The following is a 20765-nucleotide window of genomic DNA, read 5'->3' as shown; positions in this document are numbered from 1 at the left end:
CCCCGCGTAGCGTAGTCGCCTTCGGTGAGAGCGGTCTCGAGTTCGATTTCCGGTGGGGGCACTCGGTCGAAAAAGTGTAACACGCTTTTTCAGGTCAGCCACCCTGAATGAGGTTTTCCTGGGTTTTTCTCATTCACACCAGGCAAATGCCGGGGTGGTATCTAACTTATAGGTCCCCAATCCTTCCTTCCCCAATCCTTTCTTCCTTCCCTTTTCCCGAATTGTGTGGTCGCCGAGGGACGTCATCCCTCAAAACGTGAAGGACTAAATGGCCTTAGATGCCGAAAGCCCAGAAAGCTAAATCCTAAATCCTAATCTAAAGCTAACTAACTATACCTATTCTATTTTATTTTCTCGACCCAAGGTAGGCTTCATTCCTCTTCCATTGTTTCCATCATTCTTTGGTTTGTGTGTCATACTTATCCTTCCATGTTTCATTTCATCATCATCTTCTTTACATTCAGATTCCCTTTACATTCACCTGTATGACATGGTTTTTCACCTGTTTGTTGATTTGGTTCTCTCACTCAGAATTTACCACATTCTCCTAATAAGCACTATGCCTCTACATGCTTATTTAAACGCCACTAAACATTTTTACCACACTGACACTTACTCGTAAAATAAGCGCTTTCACACTCCTGTATGTGAATATACATCCTAGCACCTAATACGAAAAACACTACACTCACCACACTACACTATTGCGAATTTCACTTTTTCACTAGTCGTGTAAACTTTAATGTTCCTTTGATCCTATGCTAAAAGCAAATATTTAATGTTCCTTGATTGACTTTATGCTTTTACGTACAGTCCTCAGTGCAGCGGCTTGAGGTCCAGGACCCACTCGAAGCACTTAGTGTGGGCCCTGGTCAGTTGTGTCCTACAGCCGTATGCGCTGGGACCGGTGGTAGTACATACGCCACCAAGTCGCAAACTGGCCACCATGTTATCATTTTCCGAGTGTTCTTGTCTATGTCGTTTTGCATTTATTCCACGGGATCTTGGTGTGCATATATGTTGAAGTTTACAAGATTTCCTGCCACTGATTCACAATCACTCCCGCCCGATACATCCGGAGTTCCTATCCGGTTGGATGCCGGGGGATGCATCGAGCTCACACATTCACATTTCGTTCTTCCGGAACACGCGGAAATCGTGCGTTCCTGGAGAAAACCTCCAGTCCTGGAAGATTCACATTCGCACACACATTCGTTCTTTCCAAGTTTCATCTAGTAATAGAGGTTAGATTAGGTAGGGTTAGAACAGGTAGATTATCGCCCATTTCTATCTATCCGCATCGAATGACGATTCCGTCACCGTAGCGAATATTCGAAGGCAAAATGGTTCGGAAAAACTCCGCCACTTGCGCTCAACTTAGATAAACCTTTTCTGGTTGCATACTTAACAGGTTACAAACTTTTTTTTTTTTTTTTTGAAGTGTAATAAAACTTTCTGCACGTAGCAGCCTTGACCTGTCAAATTTTTAAGTTTGGAGCTGACGCAATTTTTTTTGCAAACGTTTTGTACGGTATTGGACTTTGAAAAGCCTCACAAATCTTCATAGCTATTTACGCAATACGAGTCAAGGTACTTCTACTGATATTGACTTTCTCTGTTTCTGAAACTTCAAAAAGAGATAAAGCTTGATTTAATTCTTCGAGGTAACGACGTGGACAGTCGAATGCGATTGATCCATCAAATTTCGATAAAACCTTTAAATCACTTTTCCTCAAAGAAAATTGGGATCCTACAGGTTTGCTTCTATCAACATTTGGTCTATCGTTTCCATTTAAATCTACAATAGTTAAAAGAACACTCGTTTGTTTCGCTAAAATTGGGGTAGCTTTTCTAACACTCAAAGGAACATTAGTTGTACTAGTTGTATGAAAGATAGGTGTAAAAGGTCGCGTAGCAGCACTCACAGTGGTAACATACGACACAGATCCCATTAGATGACTTCTCCAACCTGGAGTCGTAGTGACAGCCACTATTTATTACAATTGAAATGGTGACTACCGCAGAGGTAGCACAAGATACCGGAAATGAAAAAAAAAAAAAACTATTTCCTCTTCAATACTACTCCTATATTTGTCGCCAAAGATATAAACGTTTTTGGAATTACACGAATAAGCGCAATTGTTTCGTTTCGTGCCAAGAGCTACAGCGGAAGATATTTTGCAGGCTTCAGTTCCAGTATCACTCGCTATTTCAATATCTCTGATAGGTGTCTTATCCTATAAGCAGAGTAGGATTTATAATTGAAGCCCTGAGTTATTGAAGGTAACGAGGCCCTTTGTATGTCCATCAGGTGCAACCAGTCTATGCAGAACATAGGTACCCTATATAAAGAAATGAGCAAACGAGTCATATTTCTGAGACCATGCTATCAGGAGGCCCCATTACTTCTATATCATAGGAGTCTATAGAAGACAAATTATTGTTGCTGTACGTAGGTTTTATTGTTATATTATTATCTTATAGTATATTTTGTAATTGTATATTCAGTTCTCTTTTCCTTTAATTTTTGGGCCCCCCAAGAGAGTGAGGCCCTATGGTACACCTTGTTTAGTTTATACGTAAATCCGTCACTGTCTCTAAGCACGAAATTCTACCTTCAACCACTATAAACTTAGCTTGAGTTTGAGATTCTAAAATTTTAACATTATCTACTGCGACATTTAGTTTGTTGTCCACATCAGTTTCCACGATAGTTTGTTTACAGATTTATTATTGCCTGTTGTATACTTGGAACCTGTTCTTCGAAAGTTTTAATTTTCATATGCATTGACACCTAAGTCAGACTCGACTGTTTCAATATTAGATTCTACACTCGCTAAGTTTGTCTCAACTACTAATATTCAAATTAGTAGTTGTATTTTCCTTAGCAACGTTCCATTTAACTTCAGATATTTGACTCGAAGCCTATTTTTAAAGTAGTAATGTCGTTCCTAACAGTACCAACCTCTTCAGACAAGTCTCGACTTTATTAGTCCAGTCATAATATGAAAATTAGTTGAAAAAATCCTTATAAGCATGGGACTTTGTAAATACATGTATTAAGTTGCACTGAAAAATATACTAAAAGTCCCCAAGAATCGCAAGTGTGCTACGACCGCCATACTGGAAAATGGCCGCCACAAGATAAGTAATGGTTTTAAAGTTGCGATTAGTTTTAAAAAATACTTATGAGCATGGAACTTACTTTATAGATGCGTTTTGTTAGAGTGAAAATCATACTAAAAGTTGGAAAGAATTACAGGTATGCTAAAGCTGCCATATTGGAAAATGGCCGACACAATATGAAAACTTCGTATGAACTTGTAACCAGAAGAAAACATACAAGAATGGGACATTTGCAAATAGACGCATTAAGATTTAGTGAAAGACAAGGCATACTTAAAGCCATTAAAAGTTGGAAGTGTGCTGTAGCCGCCATTTTGGTAAATGCTCATTCTATTTTCAAAATTATTTTAAAGCCATCATCAGTCTGAAAACTTTTAAACAAGAGTTTTTGTAAATAAATGGTTTTAGTTGTAGTGAAAAGCACAAACACAAGTCGGGTCGGGTCAACCCGACCCTTTGAGAGCACTATGTCACGACACTGGGTGATCACCAAAATGCACTCCCACTGGGAATTAAACCTGGACCACGTGTACTGAAGTCTTACACGTTAACCACTAGCTAGATTAAACGGGGAATTGACACTTTTGAGGTTTGGTTATTTCTTTTTATAACTCATACCAATGTCCGACGTGGGAGAAATTTTTTTTCTTGCTTTAGTTCTATGTGACGAAATTTTTCTTCGAGGTCAGTGTTCCCACCTGCTCGGAAGGCAATAGGTCTTCTCGGAAGGCAGTAGCAAGAGTCTCTTGGTGTAGAGAAAAGGAAATCGTTTAACTACAATGATAAGGGTTGAGGAAACGGGAGAACACCTGTCATTTTTTCCAACCCTTCAACTTTCATTTCAAAATAGGTTCTTATGATTCCGGGACCCGCGCCACTTTGATTTTTTTCTCGGTAATTACAACATATTTTACAGTATATATAGTTACAAGCAAGAAGATACATAATATGAATTTTGTAATTTAAAATTTAAAAATGCCGTATGATAATTAATTATAAAGTACTAATTTTATTTCATCACTTTCAGCTCAACAAATGATATTCAAACAATTCGCACTCTGGGTCTTGGTCATCAATACTGCATCTTATTCTTTGTCTTGCACAGTCAAGTCTTGGTCCTGCAATTCGTAGTCTTAGTGGTTTTTCATGCTATACAAGAGCCAAGAATGCTCGCCTCATCGGTACAAATGAAGACCAAGTGTGATTTTGATTATGGTATTTCATACTATACGGAAAGCAAGAAAATATGCTCATCACTACTATGCTACTTGGTGATCACCAAAATAAGGCCAAGAGCAGGATTACTATGCAGTTCGTCTTGCATATCCGATCTTTATCTTATTCTTGTATCGATGTTCTTGGGCTTGGTGAAATAAAATGAAATATTCAGTTTAAGGTCCCTCGATTCTGCACCGAGGCTAGGGAATATGGTGACCATGAGAAATGAATGAAATGGTGGAATGAAGAAAGTGGGAGGAAACAGTAGAACCCCGAGAAAACACGCGGCATTTCTCCACCACAAAGCCTATTTAGCACAAGCTGGGATCGAACCATGGACACCATGCACCAGAGATTACCGCAGCCCTGCTTGGGCTTGGTCGTCCATATCCAATCTTTCTTTTGGCCTTACTTAAACAACTTCTAGTTTTGTTCTAAATCCAGACTCCATATTGGCGTAGATATTAATATTACAGTCGATTGGTAAAATCAATCTTCCACATTTAAAAATTAAAGTACACAAAAGCACAGAAATAATCATTTACCATAAAAACACTAGCTGCAAGTGTTCAAAATAGATTTATGGCTTCTATCAAATCAATTGAAAATTGCTATTTTTAATTAGGCAGCTAGTGAAAAACAGCAGCTTTCGACTCCAGCCGAGTTTAAGCTCAACCTAAACTTAGTTGACCAAAGTGAACTGACCCGACTGTCCCGACCCGAAAACCCGTCCCGACTAACCCTACCCGATAACCCGATCCGAGTGACCCGACCAGGTAACCCGACCCGAGGTGATCCGACTGACCCGATTCATTTTAGAGCACTAGCTCATACTTTGCATTCCAGAAATTCAATTTTGAAGTAAATGTAGTCGCAGCTAGTTTAAGACGAAATTATATTCAAATATGATATTTGTTATTACATGCTTTTCTTTAACTTGCGATGGTTCAACTTTGATATTAAATCCTACTACCTTAATGTAATGCATTTCCCTACGTCATATCATGCTGAATGTTTGCACAACGACGACAGTCGGACGGTAATAAAAAATTCCATTGTTACTCTAATATATATATATATATATATATATATATATATATATATATATATATATATATATATATATATATATATATATATATATATAGTAACTGTCCTATATATATTTAGGAAGTTTGACTCAGAAAAAAAGTACAGTAAACCGTACGATGCAACATGGACTTTTCTGGAGGAGAGGAAATTCAAGCGAGTAGTATAAGTGTAAATTACCATCTGAACAATTTACTGCGGCGTGTAAGACACTGAAACCATTCCTAGGAGGAGAAGAGATGACATGTAACAAAGTAGTAGAATATGAAAGATATTGGTGTCGAATTCATAGATTTCTGATTCGAAGAGATGAATAGTGGCATTTCAGATGAGCGCTCCTCACTTGTTTTTAGCCCTGCATAAGTGAAAAATGGCTTTATAAATATATTTTCCTTTCAAGTATGATTGTTTAAAAATCTTATCCTTCAACTTTAGTTTGTAATTATTTTCTACCTCTTAGGTATAATTACATATATTTTCTATTTCTATTTTATTATGTTCTACATTTCTTATATTTTATTCTGGTATGTCTTATATGTTTGAAAAGAAGCTTATGGTAACTCAGAGCAGCAGGGACATACACAGGATATAGGCTCTGGAGGTCCAGAGTCCCCTGCCCCCCGAATCACTACTTATCTGTAAATTTTACCTATTTTTAGAGATGATGTTAGATATTTTAGTACAGTATGTCCTTATGGGCTCCTCAAAAAGCTTTCTGTTCCTGAAATAAATCCCTGTCTATGCCCCTGCAAAGCAATGACGATTTTAGCTCATGATCAGGAGTTAATGCAACGACAATTTCCCAGAAATCATATCTCTGACAGGTCCGGATGTGACACCAGTATTTATGCATTACCACTTTTCACTCCCAGTGTATTGAAACTCATGCCAAAGGAACTGTTCGGAAATCTTCATTGGTTCCCCCCTCTGACCCTCATGCCAATGAGTCCGACCTGGGACATATACCACATCTGGAATGGCACTATTTATGTCAGTGATCCCGAAAACTATGCATTCGACACAAATATAGAACATTTTCAATTATGTTTGCCTGTCACCCTCCCACTCTGACCTCCATGCCAACCAAGACTTAACTTGTACTTAACCATCATCAACAGTGTCCCTATTCATCTTTGTGAACCCGAAAACTATGAATTTGACACTAATATCGTTCGTATTTGACTACTTTTACATGTCACCTTCCTCCCTTATTGGGGATGGTTTCAATGTCTAGCCCCTAACTATGGAGGGATTTCAACCAACGTAAGTATACCTATAAATTACCATCTGAAAAACAACTGTGTATGTGACGTTTTTCGAAGAGGAATTCGTTGACTACTTTTTCAATACCAGTGTGGCTTTTTTTTTTTTTTTTTCGTTTTCAGTGTTGAAGATTGCCAAAGAACTCAACGTCATCTGCACCAATGTGCTATGAATATAGGTTTTAATGGCGTTTAATTCACTGAATGCTCACTTAGGAGCTGCTCTCGTCACAGGAAAAGTGAGGTACAGTTATAAAAGAGTTGGGGTCTAAATAAATACGGAACACTACTAGCAGTGACAGTTATCTTTTAAGAATAAAACTTTAGCTAATTCATTTTAAGTTGAAATTTCACACAATATTTTCATTTATTACTGTCCGTTCAGGTTGTTGCAGCACAGAGGTGATAAATGTTTTGGGTAGATTTTACAGTCTACAGTTCCTTCACAACTTCCTTTTCTTCTAAGGCTGAAGTAGTGTGCGTTTTAGACATTGAGGAAAAAGTGTGAAGTTATATAAAAAGTTACAAAGAGGAATTACGAAACTTAAATTGGCTTCCTTCTGCCGTGGGCCTCCCGCACCGCGCTCCAGTTAGTTACGCCACCGTGTAGGGTGCATGATGCAGTTTTCCTTTTTAGGAACATTTTCTAAGGCAGTAAGAGATTTTTTTTTTACTGTTCTGTGAATTGAGTTGTATTGGATAGAACTGTCTAATAAAGAAGACAATATATTCAAACACAAATCATTTTTTTCGAAGTTCTAATGGAAAATTAAACAAATCGTCTTAAAAATGTTACGTTTTTGAAGAGAAAAGGAGCAAAAAAGTTATTGCACATTCTCATGATGGTGTCATTTGAATGCATATTTATAACTTAAAAATAGTCATATTTTCGTCATGGCTTATTAGATCAGGGGTTAGTTAATTGGTGGTTAATTTGTGGTTAATTTCCTTCGTGTTCTCCCGTTTTGTTCCACACTCTCATTCTACCAATCTTTCATCCACAGCCTTTTGCTTGAGTTAATCATCCGTTTGCTTTGAGATTTCACAGTATGGCCATAACAAAAAGAAAAAAATGAAAAAAAGGAGCTAAAAGTGAGAACCCTCTGCAGTGTGCACTGAACCTAAATTTGATGCAAATAACCTAGAAAGTTGTCCAAAAATACTTTAAAACACGATCATTAAAAATATAATTAAAACAGTTTACTTGTAAACTGGGATATCAGCTTCTTTCTTCTTTTTAAACTTTAAGACTGTGCTGCCATCTTTGTTTTCCTTTGACAACACAACAATGTCTGACGTTGCCTTAATTTTTGAGTCCTGTGGTTGAGGAGTTTGCGACTCACTGCTTTCGGAACTTACTGAAACAAAAATAATGCAATTATGGAACCATCACTCTTAAACTTTTGCTATTAGTAAAGATATTAGCTATTAGTAAAGTTTGTTTGTACTCTAATTTACTATTATACAACACAACTGGAGATTTATTATTATTAGTAGTAGTAGTAGTAGTCAGCAGAGATGGAGTGGATCAGTGGGTCGGTGGGTCAGTGGGTCAAGTGGGTCAAGTTTTCTGGGTGGGTCAGTAGGTCGTGGGTCAACAGCATGTGACCCACTGTGACCCACTACACCGTGACCCACTGCGACCCACCACCCACCATGACCCACTGCGACCCACCACCACCGTGACCCACTGCGACCCACCGACTCAGTATGATCTACCGACCCTCTCTGCTCACTGGTAAATTTGTCTCCGTTTTACTTTCAAGACCTTCATTTCCCTTTCTTTTCCACTTGTTTCTGAGGTGAGTATATTTAACCAAGTGAAAAAAGAACTTCAGGCACTTTTGGATATTGATATTTTCAATAGTAATAATAGCAATAGGATTTACACTACTACTTGGCTTTCAAGACCTGTGAGTTTTTAGAGCTAACTACTGGAAAAAATACATTTTTGAACCACTGTAATATATAAATTATTATATAAAAAAAATTGAATGTAACTGTGTACCTGATCATCACGGTCAAATTGCAAAGTCAAATGAAATTACTTTTGGTATATAGTTTGGCCTTAATCCAAATTGGGATGTTATATTGCTTTTATTATAATGCATAATATCCTGAGGAGGTAGTGAGGATCCGAATTTTTGCGAAAAAAATGAGTATCTCGCAAGCCGTTAAACTTACGGAGATGAAATTCAGTGTATTAACTCTTTATTGAAAATAAACAGAATGTGTCCTAGCATTTTTTTAAATTCTCCTTTATGTGGGGGGGGGTCACCTTCTATATATGGAAAATTGGTAGTGAGTTGGTTTGTAGAAATGATCGAAAACGATCGATGTTATTTAAGAAAAAAATCAGAAACAAAAAATACAGTGCGTGGCTTCATATATCCATTGCTTTCTGCTATAATAATTGCTGAAGCTTATGTTTATTATTTGGAGCGCTTACAGCATAGGGCAATCAACCCATAAAGTTGTGAGAAAAATAGGCATAAAATTTGTACTGTAAGCTTAATTACACGGAAATTTGAAGTTTGGATTGTACGCATAATTGTATGGAAAATTTTACACTTTTTCTCCCTTTACGTTGGTCTACTTACTTTGATTTGGAACTTTGAAATTTCATCCTTTTTTCCACTGAAAAGTATTGATAATTCAACAAGGAAATAATTATACTATTATAATTTAATTGAAATTCATCGTAATTTAACACATGGCAAACAGCAGTGTGGTAATTGAAGTTGAAGAAGGAGGGAAATTCCCATTCAACTCTGAACACTTTCCAGGAACCTCGTTCCCTTTCGCTTTCTAGACGGGGGAGGGAACTTGGTAATAGTATCAAACATTCATGTGTAATTACAAAAATTAAATTTATTAACAAATAAGAAATCATCAGTTTATTAGGCTTTAATTGATAATTTATTCACAAAATTCCCTATCAAAGGCGTGGTAGATGAAGTTTCTGTTCTACATGGGTCGACATTACCAACTGACATTGTCGATATGGAAAAGATGTTGTATGGTGATAGAGAGATGATACTTCTTGCTGAGTATTTCAAACCTAACCAAGAAAAATCGTTATCAGACTTAAGTCTAACAAGTAGATTGTCGATGAGAATTTGCAGAAATCGGGTAGAAATATTACCAATTTCCACGACAGAGTTCGAACGGAAATTTCCCCTTATGAATTTACAGATGACTAGTATTAGAAATACACTAAGTGTTCAAACATTGTCTAACTTGTTGCTCATCAAGGTTAATCGCCCACCGCTAGACAAGCTCAAAGTAGACGAGCTAGTTATTTCTTGGCTGAAGGATGGACATCATTCCACTGCGGATGATTTACCGCCAAAAAGTTACCAACAGGAAATAAACCCGATTTCAGATTTGTTTTAAAGTGGGAAATTACGTGTTACGGAAAATGTATACTTGTATTACTAATGGCTTATTTGTGTTATTCAACTTTGTACCTAATTTTTAGTAAGTCTTTTCTTTCCTTTAGGTAAACTACTTTGAATAAATATTCATAATAATTGCAATTATGCATATTTGTAACTTAAATTTAACATGGTGTTTTAGTGATTACACAAATTACAATTATGAGCATACTTTATGAAGATGCTCTCACAGAGGGTAACCGAGCACCTTTATACCCTATGAAAAACTGATTTTTCAAGTCTTTTGTGAGAAAAATACTGTGAACTGTGAAACCATAACCTTTTCCATATTGTACAGGGGTATTTTCCTGCGAATAGAAGTTTTTTGTGGAATGCGTTCAGAAATTAACACTTGCAAGAATACTCTCTTAGTGCAAGTATATTTTAGGCGCACACTAATTCCCCCCCCCTCGATTTTTTTCACTTTCCTCACTGACAAACACTTTACCATTTTATATCGTAAAGGTCAGATCCACTGTTATTGTAACAGAGTGGTGCTTGAGCGATTGACTAGAAATTCAAACTCCGATTAATGACAATTTCACAGTCTTGTTTTATTACAAGTGTAAACTCTTTAGTCAGTTTAGAAGAGGCCGTGGATCGTGTTCAGAGTTGATGACGATGGATTTTGGTGAGTCAGAGTAGGTCAAAGTGGATGAGAGTGGTTCATGGTGGGTTGTGGGTCAGAATGGGTCACCGTGGGTGGTGGGTCAGAGTGGGTCATGGTGGGTGGTGGGTCAGAGTGGGTCACGGTGGGTGGTGGGTCATGGTGGGTCACAGTGGGTCACGGTGGGTGGTGGGTCAGAGTGGGTCACGGTGGGTGGTGAGTGGTGGGTCAGTGGGTCGTGGGTCAAGTTTTCATTGACCCACGCCAACTCTGGTATTCAGGGACATCCGTAGGACTTTTCTAGGAGGAGGACAAAAGATCAACATACAAGCGTAGTCGCAAATACATATACACTTCGATGCATGATTTGTGCGTATAATACATTATATAAAATAAGTTATTTACAATCATATCCTTATTAACTACAGTATATAAATTATAGTATTATAGGGTATTTAATATAAATACTGTATATCAAGTACTATGGTACACGAGAGCAAACTAGTGTCGTTTGACGTGCATTTCCAAGAGTCGAACACTCTTTCAAAAATCAAAGGCAGCAGAATGATAGTAGTAGTAGTAATAATATTAGTAGTTGTAATAGTATAGTAATACTAATAGTACTAGTACTAGTGTTAGTAGTAGTAGTAGTAGTAGTAGTAGTAGTAGTAGTAGAAACATTAGCAGGGAGTTGCACAAAGCATGGGTCGTATTAAGTATAAGAAACCCGTTGCTTCGCTCCTCAAAACATCGCGGAATCTGTCATATCGGCGGTACAAACACGTCCCAAAGTGTAACGAAACTTTGAACTTGTTTAATGTATGCTGTTTATTTTGAATGTCCAATACTTTTTGCAAAAGAATTCACTGTCATCTTAGTTAGCCCTCGAAAAAATTGAGCTTCTTTTTTAAGCCTTAAAACGTAACTATAGGACACTCATTTCCAATTTCATTACAGCAGGCACGCACGCCTAGAAATTTTTATTACGAGGGATTCCAGGTTTAGGGTGGGAGTCCAAGAATACAAGACACTATGGGCCTTATGCAGAGACGTTCTGACGCGTGATTAGTGCCATACTAAAGAATTCGACTAACATATGTTTTCTGCAGTAGTCAAGCTTTTAGTATGACGCTAATCTTACGTCAAAACGACTCTGCATAAGGCGGTAAATTTATGTAATATCAAACGGGTGTTATTCTGCAGCCGTAAAAAGTAATTTTTAAGCACTGACACCTATGTTCTCACGAAAAATGATAAAATTGGAATGTTTTTATCAGAAAAAAAATAGTACAGATGATCAGAAAGCTCAAATTTGTAGTCCATATGAAGTATTTCTCTGCTAAAAAAAAAAAAAAAAAAAAAAAGTATTGTTTTATTAAGAAAGTGTACAAATTTATCTCGAGTTACAAAATGTTTGGGGGGGTGGATCTAGACCTGCTGGACGTCCCCTGAGTGCTCCTCTGCATTAGAGTATAGTAGTAGTTATGTTAATAAAATTGAGAAAATCTGTTTTAATTACCATATACTAATCATAATGGGCCTTACGCAGAATCGTATTGAGATGTGATTAGCGTCATACTAAAGACCTGACTACTGCAGAAAACATATATTACTCGAACTCTTTAATATGACACTAATCACGCGTCAGAACGACTATGTATAAGGCCCAATATTACTAATTAACTATATCGTTGTAACGTTATAACGCGGGTGTAAATCATATCCATACCACCAGCAATATAATAGGTTTTTACCGTATTTAAAATCCGTGGTCCATGAAAATTTACGTCTGAGCAGTTAATGAAACGTATTTGTTGAGAGTTTAATATTTTTGAAAAAAAACTTAGAAAACTTTAGAAAATACATTCTTATCTTTACTATACATTTCATATCTCTTAATACATAATATCTCAATGGAATGAAATTTGCTGATTTTATTGTTGAAATTTAAAATAATATCAAGATCTGTATGTATGTTTGTCAGTAATAACAGGTAAAACGTAGGATCAGAATCTTAGATTCTACGAGGCATGCGCAGAAAGTAAAGTAGTTTACCTATGGCGAAGAACACAAAAAAGACCCAGTGACTTTGAAACATTTATTGCCACAGATACACCACAATACATTTCAATATATCCTTTTGAATTTTTTGAAAGACTTCATATGCAAGAAGTGCTCAGGCAAAACCAGTACCTCTGGCAACCCTGCCATATGCCTGACGTCACTTATAAACAAAAAAATAATTCACATGTTTGCCCCATGCACAGATAATGCAAACTATATAGTTATAGGCTAACTAATGATGGACAAGTTCCCGGGAAAATATTTTTCTGGAATATTCCCACGGAAGAATCCCAAAAATGGGAATATGCCGGTAATTTATGTATAAACAAAGAAACTTGCATTTTATTACTATATTACGATTTCAAAATTAAATTCTTTTTTTTATCACAGTATATTTATTACTTTTGTCTCCAGAAGATTCTTTAAAATGTATATTCTGAACGGTATTGTTACTTTATTAATATTTTATTATAGTTAGAAAGTACGCATACAGAGTATATTTAGAGAGTTTTTTTTCAAAACACTTGGTATAGTAAGTCCGCATACTTTTACACCGCTAAACAGTTTAAATATATATGTAAGTGGATTTTCTAAACTTGACCCTATTACTGATATTATAAACATATAATTTTTTTAAATGTTATAAACAAATTATTGGATAACTACCAGAAAACACATGTCTCACCATTTTATCAACATTTGTGCATACATATTTATGTCCACAAAAAATTTGCAAGATACGGACTTATCTTTAGAAGTTTGCACGTAACATTGCCACACACGACCTTTCTTACTACTCATTTCTCGAAACTTCATGCGTTAATTCACATGTAAGAGAAGTCCGAGTTCCTATTCAGAAATTCAAGTCAGAAACAGCAGACAGACCGACATCTATTACTAACGGTGGTTCGGGGTGTATTGATAGTACTTCACCCTTTATTTATACATAATTTCTACATTATTTTACAAACTGGTTCCTTTTCATCATTTGTAAATTAATACTTTGCTACTTTCTAATGCAAATGGAAATGGAACTTTAAAAATCATATTATTAATTAGTTATATAAATTAGTCAACGAATTTCAATTTTTTAAGCTTCAAATTATTTAAAACAGAAGTAAATGAGAATAAATGAAAATAAAGTAATTAGTGATATGGTTCTTATAATTTGGAAAATAAAGTAAAGAAATGAAAACAAATTCCCTCCCGGGAATTTATATGCCAGGGAAAAGCCGGAATATTCCCATTTTTTTTTATTTTCCTTCCCACTAGGAATATTCCCATTGCCCATCACCAGTTATAACCCTTGTTGATTTGATCCAGGGGAGGGAGGATTTTCCCAAGCAACTCTCTGATATCATTGGTTATCTGAATACTTATGATGAAGATGGTACTTCACTTAGGTCAAGTAAAAAAAAAAAACATTCACTTACTGCTTACTCCTGATTCCACTCTTGAGAGGTCAGTGTGCGATCCGTTTTCTGAAGAGGATCTGTTTACAGTCGCAGGAATGTTGCTATCTTCTTCATCTTCAGCAATTACATTAGAATAATCCAGTCCTTCCTTGCATCGCAAAATTGCAACTCCTAAATTGTTATCTAACGCCATTCTGCAAGAAAATGAATAGTTTCCATCAATAGAGCGACTAAAGCATCAATTTACATGTTAGCCTACATGTCTAAAACCAAATAATAAAATTCTGATAGGTGAAGCTTTATATGAAATGATAAGATCCCTTAATATCGCGCAGTTTTCATTCCATGCACTGAACATTTGTAATAATTTACAGCGTACAACCAAAGCCCATACCTTCATTTATATGTTCTTTTGTGACAGATGAGGTTAGAACCTCTACTTCTACGGTCTCCCCACTCTTAAAAATTCAGGTGGTTTCGCTGCAAATTCACCGTAAAGTTTACAGGTCTTTTACCAGAATTGACATTTCAGGTGAAATTTCAGTAAATTTTGAACAGGGTATCCAGAATTTGACAAAACCTCTTACGAGTTGTTTGAAGTTGTTAACATATTTCGAATAATAGAATGAGTACGAAAGAAATTAACGTTAAAAATGTTTTATTTATTGATTTCTTGTTGTTTAATAGCAAAATAATTTGAAGTTTTACTAATAATTTTAGTCTTATATTTAGTGGTTGTAGGCACTGTCGTTAGATATGACAAATGAAAACTGTTTCCGCAACTACATCATCTAAGTGTGTTTCTCTCGAGCTGTAGGATTGTTTGTGTTTGTGTCCATATGAAGAAGCAAATATTTATTTGTGTTGTGTTGTAACATTATAGGTGAGTACATTTATTATTATTTTTAAGTAGATTTGTAAGGTGCGTATTCCTTCTATTTTAAGGATTGGAGTTCAAATTTCTTTCACTATTTTATGATCGTCTTTTGTGTAAAGTTTTAGCCGGTCAAGCACCTTGGTTTCTGCATCGAAAGTTCGATACCTTATTCAGTGTACAAATAACGCGCTGACTTCAAAGCGTATATTATGCAACACCACGTAGAAAAAAAAAAAGTTCGTTCGGAAACTATTCTAGTGCACGTAGTAGTGTGTGCCGTCAATTTGAGTGCAAGAAGAAAACGGACTTTTTTTTTTTTTGCCATAGAGCAGGTCCAGTATTTTCAGTCCTAAAAACGTTAAAATTTTGTTATTTATCAAAAAATTCACTGTCATTACCTTAGAAATTGTTTCTCAACAATTCCTCGGTGTATAATCACTTTAAAAGAACTCCACAGTTTTGCGTGTAAATACTGGGTCCGAAAATATGCCACAAAACTAGTGTAGAAACCACAAACTAGCCCTTTGATAGCTGGCTACAAAACACACGAATGCTATCTAATCGAGTCAGGATAGGGAAGCACGAGCGGTAGCGAGTGTTGCGTCCGTAGAACCAGGCGCGTCAGAGATGGTATGTATGCACGTAAACGAGGATGTTACTGGAAACAGTTAAATTAGGTTTGTTTCTTAACACATTCACTGTGATTACTTAACTTTACTGTTTGTACAATTCTGCATTTAGGAAACTAATTATAAACAATTAACTGTTTTGTGGTAGAGGACTTGAATAAGTACTGTGATAAATAACCTTCCATGTGCTCAGTTTTTCACACCATTAACACATTTGAATATTTGTATATACACCCAAAAGTAGATATACAGTCCTACAAAGTATAACATTTTAGTTTATTAAGATAATTAGTTTATTTGTTTCTGCCTGTTCCAAGGTTAAGGTATGAGTGAAGAGAGATTAACAACAAATAATAAAGAAACTAAGTCACTACCTGAATGGATGACAATAAGAGAATTATATAAAATATCATGAGCCGGTCGGTACGGAATTGTGTACCTACTTTTGGTCCACCCTATATAACTGTTTCTACATTTCTTTATTTTCAATTATTTCCTACATTGATCATATTTTCTGCTCAATTTCAATAATCCATACCACTCCACAAAACGTAATAACTCTTTTCTTCTCAACATACGTTCTTATGAAACTCAAACTCGAAACCCCGAATTGTCATCTTTGAATACGCGGAACTAATTTCCTTATTACAGCGTAATGTCTCATGTCAGCATGCCTCCACTCAAAATATTACCAACAGCACGCAGCTTTTCACGTTTGAAGTAGTAGATTAAACTAGTTAGCAGGATTTTTTTTTAAATCACCATTTCTTTCCTGTAGAATTTACGTATTTTTCATATTTCAAGTTCTACTCTCTAACACTTAACCCGGAGTTCCCTGTGGAGACTGTTATACTTTTTAACGAGTCAACGAAAATGGTGCAGATCGGAATATGACTTCGCTTTCTTTAACATTTGATTGCTAAGGGGGGGGGGGGAAGTGAGTAAGGCCAGAAGAATTAACATTACAAATTTCGTAGCAGCCCAGTATACATTGTTTTTCATAAGATGTTTTTAATTTAATACATTGCTTTGCCGAACATTCAAAACATATTGGACATATTAATGAGCATATTGAATTGCTGGCTATATCATACCATCTTCATTTGCTTTATACAACAATTATTTCTTTTTATAGTTATCATTGCTTTTTAGCAACAGTTGAACTCACTTTAATGTAATGTGTTTCATGCTGATTTTCAATGTTCCGGTGTAGTTACCTCATAAATTTTGAGGCTAGCATCAACGTTCACTAATTTTAACTATCCTCCATCTTGATTTACAGTGTAGGGTTACTTAGTGCATTTGAGTAATTGATCCCGTCTAAATGAGATGATTAGCTCTTATAAAAAGGAAGTTTTAACGTTAATAGATCCTACTTGGATTTTTTATAATTACAAGAAATAAATATGGCTGAAAGTTACGAAATATATATAATAAAATTTAATATTTTAAAAAAGAGAGCTTCTGCTTGTCGAATAATTAGCACACATGTCTTTTGCAGAATTCGCAAACAATAATTTTTCCATACTTCTGCCAATAATTTTATGAAATCAAGGATTTTTTAAAACTAAGTGTTTGCTGGTAAATGAACAAATAAGTAAATGTAAAGGAAATGAAGTTTACAAACCAACTAACCACATTTCTTTAACCTGTAGGTTGAATTTTTACTAAGTTGTTGCAGGTTCAGTTTGGTAAATTATTGCATCGAAATTATAAATTTGTCTGGAAATAAAGTAATGTGAAAATAAACTTGTATTGTACCATTCAACCCATAAACTTTAGAAGGCAATTATTCATAATATACATGTATTAACAAAGAATTGTTCATGAATATGACAAAAACGATTATAGCCACTAAGGTCAAAGAGTATTCCAGATACTAAAGAGGATGATGAGACACTTTCAGACTTATCACATCTTCATGCGTTCAAACACAGGTCAGTGATATTAAAGTGTTGCGTGTAAGACAACTATCAAAAGTTTGTCAAAAAATGAAATATTAATATGAGAGAGATTGAAGAATTAAGTATTAGTTTTCGGAGACTTATGGCAATGCAAATAGCAATAGAAAATATATTGAATGCATCACGTTATTCATAAGAGGATGATCGGAATATCAAGAAAAGTTTCATAATAGGGGCTCTGAAAATGTGTTCGTTTTATTAAAAGGAAAGAAGAAAACAACTTAAAGAGTACAGCTTTTGTTGCTGATATTATCAGGTTATTTGTACACATTTCTGTTACTAGTAGGAACGTTTATATTTTGACATTTCTGTACTTCAAGAATGGATACCGTGTTACTTGATATAAGTTCGTTGTTGGTTTTCTAATGAAGACGGGAGTTCCGATTGAAAATTTTGCCAATCACTATATGACTGATGTATACAAGATTAGTCCAAGTTAATAACGTTTCTTCTTGTTGCATCTCTCAGTGACGACGCTCCATACACCAAGTATGGTGGCTGCACAACATTTGTCGGAGCAAAATTACTTATGGGTAGCTACTTGGTCATAAGAACTGATTTTCCACATCTTGTGCCGGACGTTTATGCTGAATAGATCCTGATACACGATGAGAATCACAGTACAATCCACTTAAAAGCTCCATAGTTCTGGACGCTCTTAATCCACAATTCTGGATGCCAAAATGCGAGGTCATCTTGGCTGCTTTTGTGTTCACGAACGTCCCAAAACATTTTCAATTTACTGCAACAACCGAAATAACAGAATCTGATTTTTGTAAGAGCTTAGATCTGCTGAACAAATTACACAGTCGATGTGGCATGCAACCATCTCACCACGTTGGACATTCGCGAAATGCACAATTCTACTCTTTCGGCTCCCTCACCCATTTAGTACGATTATAAACGTTGTTCATATCCATGTACTCCAGACGTAGATGACTTCACTTTGTAACTGAAAACACACTTCTTGTGTTTGATACCGCTATTAGGTGAAATTTCTAATAATAATGATAATATATCATTTCTTATTACCTTTTATAGTGCAAATTATTAATCGCTTTCCACAATTCCAAATCTGTTTTCGAGACTTCTATTTATATGTTAATTATTATCTTAATCCACAGTTCATATGCCAGCTTCACGGATGTAAAACAGTACAAAATGAAAATGGTTAGTGTTAATCAATGCTTCAGTAAATTTATAGAATAGTTAATGCAAATGTATAACTCGTAGTATTGTTAATGAAACATGGAAAGGTTTGTCTGAGAAACATCGTACAGAAAAATAAATTGTAATTATACTTATGATAAGAGAAACATCATTAAGCACGATATTGCGCTGAGAGTTATATAACTCAGTATACAGTTTGAAATAAATAAATAAATAGGTTTCCCTATTCTTCTCCAGTTTAGAAATACGTTTGTTTTTGATTTCAGGTGTTTTCTTGAAATAAATCCAGATATTGAATCCAAATCTGTGAAAAGCGAGAGAAGATACAGCTTCTTGATGCATCCAACGATTAGTAAATATTTGACTCCCATGACAAGTTTTCAGTGGGTGGAATGCTAGATCTTCATCTTCATATTGAACGAAGATTAAACTGATAGATATAATTTCTTTTTTATTTCATGTACTATGGTTTTAGAATTAAATGTAATGAAAAATTTAAAAACATATTGTTTTCATTTTTTTTACTGTCCTGTTGGTTTATATTTAAATTTTTAAGCATTTCTTTTCAGTAGCGTCATTTCAGACCTTGCCAGGGGCAGGGGCGAGATTGTCCATCAACATACGAGTTCTACGTTTTGTTTAATATTTTAGTACACAGTTTATTGAAGAGCATGTGATTCTGAAAGCCAGGGGACAAATTGTCCGCCTTATCTTTCCCCAATGACCCTCTGCTTCTTTCTCTGGGGTGCCGAAAATCTTGTTCTGTTCTCAATACATGTAAACTTAACACTGGATTTATTACTGTTAAAAAATGTGTCGTGAATATATTATGCATGTTCTTTTATACAAACTACTGTATATTTCTGAATGCAAGACTTTTTTGCGCAATTTCGTGCCCAAAAACATGAAATCGTCTTGCTTCGAGACATATACTGTAGACTATCTTTAGTGAACAGAATCAAGAGCTTCTATTAAACGCTAACTTTACCCTCTTTCTTGCCTACTGCTGTAGCCTTGAACGTTTTTAGATTCACTGCAGAGGCATCATAAAGGAGAAGAGGGGCAATTACATCCCTTTAGTTTGAGAAATACGTGCTTTTTAATAAATTGTGTAGTAATATTCTAATAAAATCGTGAAACTCTTATGTCGGTGGACAATGTTGTTCCCCCTCCCCCTGTCAAAATCTGAAATAACGTTGCTGACATACTGGACACTTCTAGTGAAGAACAGTAAGCGAGGTCTGTAGTTGATTTGATTTTTAGTGTAGTATTGAAAATCAGCATTATGTCCCAGTATGTGCTCTAGATGTATTTTTATAATCCTTTGTTAAAAATATAGTGGGTCGTCGTAAATTCAGAAGTGTACAGTAATTCTGAAAGAATTTGCAGGAGGAAACTAAATTTAAAGTAATTCTTAAATTCTTATGAAAAAAATGCACCTGAGAATATTATTACTTGTAACCCTATCAGTCTTAGTCACACTAGTTGATTATTTATTAACATTATTTTTTTCTCTTCCTCCTCGCAGAAGTTGAATCTTGTACTTCAATTATCGAAACAATTAGCACTAGTATTGTCTACAGGATGTGAATATTTGTTTTCTGTCTTGTGAAAATGCTGATGATAGAAAAAGAAAAAATGCATTTCATTGTCCAGGAAAAAAAAAAAACGAAGTTGCTAGAAGTAGGGACTGGTCTGGGAGAAAAAGGTTTCTGATTAGAAAATATCACTTATAACATCATGTAAGCGTAATTTATAACGTCTATTTGTTCCATTTGTCATCAGACTATACAATGTTGATTTTTGTGTTTATATCAGGTTGTCGATTTGCAGATAGAAATTAGATCGGGTAAATGCTTTTGAAAGTGAAATGAAATCTTTGAGTTTTATGCCGGTAAGGCTAAAGG

General features: G+C 35.4%; 1 protein-coding gene across 1 annotated transcript in view; it reads right to left on the bottom strand.

Annotated features, from left to right (window-relative positions):
- LOC145666327 (bumetanide-sensitive sodium-(potassium)-chloride cotransporter-like) overlaps positions 1-20765 on the bottom strand; it is a 190997-nt gene that overhangs the window by 49768 nt on the left and 120464 nt on the right. The window contains exons 13-14 of the mRNA XM_081733431.1: positions 14237-14412; positions 7900-8053 (exon numbers count right to left, since the gene is read on the bottom strand). Of these exons, the coding sequence (XP_081589557.1) occupies positions 7900-8053; positions 14237-14412 (330 nt within the window). The remainder of the gene's footprint in view (positions 1-7899; positions 8054-14236; positions 14413-20765) is intronic.

Source organism: Thermobia domestica, chromosome 12 (assembly GCF_964235325.1).
Source record: "Thermobia domestica chromosome 12, izTheDome1.hap1.1, whole genome shotgun sequence".
NCBI classification, from domain to species: Eukaryota; Metazoa; Arthropoda; class Insecta; order Zygentoma; family Lepismatidae; genus Thermobia; species Thermobia domestica.
This window is presented reverse-complemented; position numbering and strand designations above follow the sequence as displayed.